We start from the raw sequence: 6,000 nt of genomic DNA, 5'->3' as shown, positions 1-6,000 counted from the left end.
CCCCACCCCCGGCAATTTTCCACCACCTTCTTCTCTCACCTGGACTACAGCATCCTCCTAATGGTCTTCCCAATTCGACTTTTGCTTCCTTACAGATCACTCTGTACACAGCAGCCAGAGAGTAAGCCAGGTCATATCACTCCCCTGCATAAGATCATCCAGCGACCTGGCCCCTGACTACCTCTCTGACCTTGCTCACTTTCTTCTGGCCCCACTGGCCGTTATGTCCCTCAAAGACTTCAAGCTCATTTCTGACTCCTGGCCTGTGCAGGCCGTGTTTCCTCTGCCTGGAACACTCTGGCCCAGATCTTTGCATGCCTGGCAACCTCTTGACATTCAGTTCTCAGTTCATGTGTCACTTCTTCAGTGAGGCCTCCCTCCCTGCAACTGTTACTCTCTGTCACATTGCCCTGCTTATTTGCTTATATTTAAGCTCTGAATATGGTCAGAAATGACCTGATTGATTATTTGCTACTTGTTTATTGTCGTTCTTTGCCCCATGAGACTGTCAGCTCAGTGAGAACAGGGTTGTCCTTTTCTTTTTCACTGCTGTATCCCCAGCACCTGGGACAGTACATGCCACACAGTGGTGCTCAATAAATAGCTGTTGAATGAATGGGTGGATGCACTAAAGTCACGAAGGCCTGAGTGGAGAAGCTCAAGGGGAGAAGGCCTGGGGCTGGCCGCAGGAAATGGAGTTGTTTTTCCTAGAATCATCCTTGCCTAAGCCAGGCACTGCTGATACGGATGAAGTGGTAAACGATAGGACCAGGACTGGGAGGGTGCGGTGGAGGGGGATTCAGAGAATTTTCCTGCAAGAGCTGGCACGTGAGTTGAGTGTAGAGGCAGGCAGGAGTTAGCCAGGAGAAAATGCTGGGAAGGTCAATCCAAGAGAAGGGGATGGGCCAGAGCAAACACCCAGAGGTGTGAACCGCACGGTTCAGTGTTACCAGATTGCAAAGCAAGGCAGAGGATGATGGGAGTGGCAGCTGGACAGGTTAATTGGGGCCAAGTCCCAGAAGGTCTTGTGCGCTGTGCCAAGGAACCTGGCCTTCTTCCTTTGGTGGCGGAAAGCAGGGGCGTGACTTGGTCAGATTTTCATTTATTCAGACTGCTGTGGTTGCCCCATGGAGAATAGATCTAAGGCAGTGGTTCGCATATCCTGCACGTTAAAATCACCCGGGTAGCTTTTAAAAGCTACTGAGCCCAGCTCCCACCCCAGACCAAGTAACCAACTAAATCATAACCTCTGGGGATAAGGCCCAGGCACTGTTTTTTTTTTCATAAGTAAACCTTTTTATTGAAGCTAACATACATACAGAAACAAGCACAAATCCTAAGTGAGCAGTCTATAAATTTTGATAAAGTGAACACACCTAGCATCTAGATCAAGAAACAGAACACTGCCAGCACCCAGAAGGCCCCTCCCTGCCCTCTTCAAGTACTATATCTGCCCCCCCAATAAGGGTAACCATCATACTGACTTCTAACACCGTAGGTTAATTTTGCTTATTTTTGAAATTTATATATATTGGTGCACTTGCTGAAGTTTATTCTCGTTGCTGCACAATTTATTTATTTATTTATCAATTCCACTGTTAGGGACATTAGGGGAGTTTCCAGTTTAGGGCTATTATGAACAGTGCTGCTATGAAATGCTTGCATGTGTCTTTTGGTGAACACATGTGTACCTTTCTGTTGTGGATGTACCAGGAGCAAAATTGTCGGTCATAAGGAATACACATGCTCAGCTGTAGGAGATAATGCCAAAAAGTTTTCCAACGTGGTTGTAGACACTCATTGTTTTCAAAAGTGTCCAGAAGATTCTGTTATGCAGACAGACCTGAAAAAGGCTGTTCTAAGGGCGGTTAGCCTGGAAATAGGGAGGCAAGTTAGGAAGCTGGAGCTGTCACCCAGAGCCTGGGGAGACGCAAATGTCAGCTGAGAGTGGGATTTAGACAGAAAAGGGAGGAAGAAGCAATGGAAGAACAGGCATCAGGAATAAGAAAGAGAAACTCTTTATACGAAGGCAAGGAAGACAAGGAAGAGGAAAACATCCCCTGGTACCGCTGGTGTTTCTGGCTTTGGCTTTGCAAAGGTCTCAGGAGAAGGAGGCATGAGGTATTAAGGGAGGAGAAGCCAGAGATGGAACAGCTTAAAGTGTTTTTGTTGCCACAGTAGGCTACCCTGGACACAGCAGCCAAGCCTGCAGATGCTATGTCATGGGACTCTAATTATGAGGCAGGAATTCACTGGTTGTACATGTGCTGATTGCAGTGGGAGCAGGGAGGCTGTGTGCTGCTGTGGCCAGGGCACTAGCGGAGGACGTGGAAACCTGGGTTCTAATGCTGGCCTGGCCACCAACTGGCTGTGTGCCTCATCTCTCCGTATTTTAGTTATGTAGGTTACTGGCTTGATGACCTTTAAATCCTTTCCAGCTTTAACGGCTTATTATTTATTTTATGTCACTCTAGGGGTGACATTTCAACAAGATGTTCTGAAAAGTGGCATGATGTTAGTATTTGAGATGGTTTTGGATGAAAACATTGGACTGTATAATTATTTCCCCAAATTGCATAGCATAGGATAAGGCACTCTTAGATGATTTTAGTTTTGTTTTGCTTTGTTGTCATTTTTTAAATTCGGGGTATGGCTAAGGGAATACGGCTGGGAGTCAGGGACAGTCTTGTGATGTCACCCATATGGCTCCATGGCAGTGCTCACCTTGTGTCTCCATATCTAGACCCCTCCCACTGGCCTTAATGAAATAAAAGCTTCTCCCCTGGGTGAATGGGAAGACCCACCAAGCTTTTTGGAAGAGAAGGCCAGAACAACATTGTTAATTCACACAGAAACAGACCCACGGACCCCGCCATGTCTGAGTCATTATGAGGCCATTGAGCCCCAGGAGACTCTGGGAACATCCTGGGTGTAAAAAGGCTCAGGATATGCTGAGGGCAGGCAGGCCGTTCCCTGACAGAAAAGCTGAGAGGGAAAGAAGAAAGGCTAAATGTTCCTGGCCCTTCTCGGAATTTGTGGATTCCCTGAGGTCTTAGGGGAGAAACGGGACAGGGAATAGATATCTGTTCTTTAGGGGGACTTTAAAAGGAACAAAGTTGCATGACTGAACCATTAAAGGACAACTGACCTGCAAAACAAAATCTACCAGAGAGACACAGCTGCTCTTAGCAATTATATTGTACAAACTTTGATTCAAAAAAATTACTGTTGGTCTCGGGTGGGTGGGAGGGAACTCAAAGAGATTGTGATTGCAATTCAGAGTCCTGGGCTGAAGGAGTATGACGGTAGTTTCAGGAGTGGGCAGATATGTGATGTCAACAGGAGGAAAACAAAAGTACAGGAAGGCTGAGTCTGCAATTAAAGAGGCAAAGATAAAGCCTACTTACATGCTATTCTGAAAAGAAGAGGTTGCTAGAGCAGAGGAGGTGGTGTAACTAAGGAGAAAGTCAATATTATGAGTCAGCCAAGGAAGCTACTGGACACAGAGGATGAGTTGACAGGTGTGGTAATATTTGCACAGTGGTGGTTGCAGAGTCACTACAGCCTGAACTGCAATAAAAGGAGCTGGAGTGCCAAGAGTTTAGTCACTGGGGGAGAAATGAGAGAACATGCAGGTCAGGCGGGGATTGGGTTACCCACTGAGCGTAGATCAAAAGAAGCCACTGGGTGGGCAAGGTGTTTCATTTGCTTTGCACAAGAGGATACAGTTATCAGGGTTACCAGGCAAGCTCTGTGCAAACCAGCTGATTGTCCAGTAGCGAGTGGCCAGCCATTAAGAGCAGAGGTAAGGCACAAGGCAAGGCGTCCCTGTGGTCCCTAGGCTGCATGTCCATACCTTAAGGTCCCCTTCTCCCTCATCAGAAAGTGCCCTAGACTAGATGGTAGGCTGGGAAATGAGGCTGTGGTGGCTCTTTAGTTTTTGATGCTTCAGGAAATAATAGTTGGGAATAGCTGAGACTGGAGTTCGAGAAGGGTAATGGGGCTGACATTTGTTGAATACTAATTATGGTGTTGTGCACACATTACCTCTATTCATTTTCTATGAGATCTGTGTCAATTTCATTTTTTTATAGATGTTGATACAGAGGCCAGAGAGATCATTTGCCCAAGGTCATATAGCAAGGGGTTGATATTTTCATCCAGTCTGTTTGATTACAAAGTTATACCCCCACAGCACCTAGGCATTGCTGAAAGAATAGAATGTGTATATATGCATGCCTTTTGAAAATCATCTGTCAGGACAAATAAGGTGTGCTGCTATTTTGAGGATAAAGGAGCTATGCCAGCTAGTAGATTTGTCATTGTGCGAATTAGAGTCAACATCTGTGGGTTGCCCTTTGACATAAGCCCGCCAGGCCCTCAGCCACTCACCATGTTATTCCAGAGCGCGATGGCCATCTCAGCATGACCACGTTCTGAGAAGTAGAAACAGTCCTCCGAGAAGAAGGTGAGGTCAGTGTCCCCTCTCTGATAAAAGGCAAGAGGGAATTATTTCCTAGGAAGAGTGCTCTCTTCCCCATCTCTTCACCCTCCAACAGGCACCCTAGGCATTTCTCCTTCAGTGTTTCAACTCTGCTGCCAAGTGGCTCAGATTCTGGTAGAGAAACTCCCAGATTTTTAAAAAATGGATATTAATTTCCAGCTCCTCTGCTCTAATAGTTGAAAAAGAATATTTTAAGGAAGTTTTCCATTCTATTCCAATTCAGCAATCCCTATGCCTGGGATTTGCTCCTTTTTATCTCAAGTATACCCAAGTTTCAATCATACAGGAAAAAAAAAAAAGAGGAAAGGCAGAAAAAGCAAACCCTTGGGAGCCCTCTCAGAGAGTTATGGTCAGAAAAAGCCCACAAAACTCATTTACAGAAGGAAATACCTGCCTAAGATAAGACCTCTACGCAAGAGCAGTCCAGCAATACCCGTAGCTTACGTCATTCAGTGGGACGAGAGTGTTTTGGAAGAAGGGCTGCACAACAACCGCAAAGTCCTCCCGCTGCATGTACTGGTGCCAGTAGGAAAACTTGGAGACACCACTCTGGGAATGGAAAGACAGGCTGCTCAACACTCCTAACAGGGCTGGACACACACATCCTGTTCCTGCTGCTTTGGTTGGTTGAGACCGGTCAAGCTCCCCTAGGCAAAGTTCTCAGAGAGGCTACTCTAGTGTGCATGCGAGCATTCCTTTAGTCTGCACCATTTGCAAGCCCCTATGCCCCAAGACCCTGTGCTGGGCTCTCAGGATCAGAGACGAGTTGGAGCCCCTGCTTGGAGAAGCTCACCATCTGGGTGGCTTCACCCACTTCCATTCTGAAGCCTCTGCAAGACGGGTCTTAGCCACCGACCAGACTGCCTGGGCCAAACACCTCCCCTGCTCTCACTGCATGAAGAGGTAAATTAGAGCACGTGGCTCCAGTTCAGATTCAGCTCAAGCAAGGACTGTCTTAACACTAGCTCCCCAAAATGCTTATAAATTTTGAGGGATGAGTGTCCATGGTCATTAGATTTATTAAGTGCCAAAATATGGAATGTAAAAGGGATAGACTAGATGTACTTATCCTCAAGGAGCTTATCTTTTGGCTGGGAAAATGAGATAAGATGTAAAAACAATAGAGAACCAGATAGGGCTTTAGGGTCAGTTGAGTGCAAACTGAATTTGATATGAGGAGATATTGGAGGGTGAAGTTTAGTCAGGGGAAGCTTCTTAGATGAGGTAAGACATGCCCTGTTCATGGAGATGGATACCTTTTCAGAAAGACTCAGATGTGAAGAGCAGGAACAGAGGGGGACATGAGGATTGTGGTGAGGGAGCAGACAGGAGGAGGGTAGGTAAAGGTGAGAAGAATTTGGGGTGGAGCTTAGGTAGTAAGTAGGGTGGGGCTAAGCCTTATGTTTCTAAGAGAGGAGAGGGAGAGGAAGTGGAGAGGAGGTAGGAGGCAAGGAGACCAACCTCGTCTCCTCTGGGTGAGAGATGGCACCTACGAC

At 46.6% G+C, this 6,000-nt stretch overlaps 1 protein-coding gene across 1 annotated transcript in view; it reads right to left on the bottom strand.

Moving 5' to 3' along the window:
- PLB1 (phospholipase B1) overlaps nt 1–6,000 on the bottom strand; it is a 153,182-nt gene that overhangs the window by 4,115 nt on the left and 143,067 nt on the right. Inside the window, 2 exon segments of the mRNA XM_004377697.3 lie at nt 4,393–4,488; nt 4,949–5,053. Coding sequence (XP_004377754.3) covers nt 4,393–4,488; nt 4,949–5,053 — 201 coding nt within the window.

The sequence above is a fragment of the Trichechus manatus genome, unplaced genomic scaffold, assembly GCF_000243295.1.
Source record: "Trichechus manatus latirostris isolate Lorelei unplaced genomic scaffold, TriManLat1.0 scaffold00052, whole genome shotgun sequence".
Taxonomy (NCBI): domain Eukaryota; kingdom Metazoa; phylum Chordata; class Mammalia; order Sirenia; family Trichechidae; genus Trichechus; species Trichechus manatus.
The sequence above is the reverse complement of the archived record's forward strand: the minus strand, read 5'-3'. Positions and strand labels throughout refer to the sequence as shown.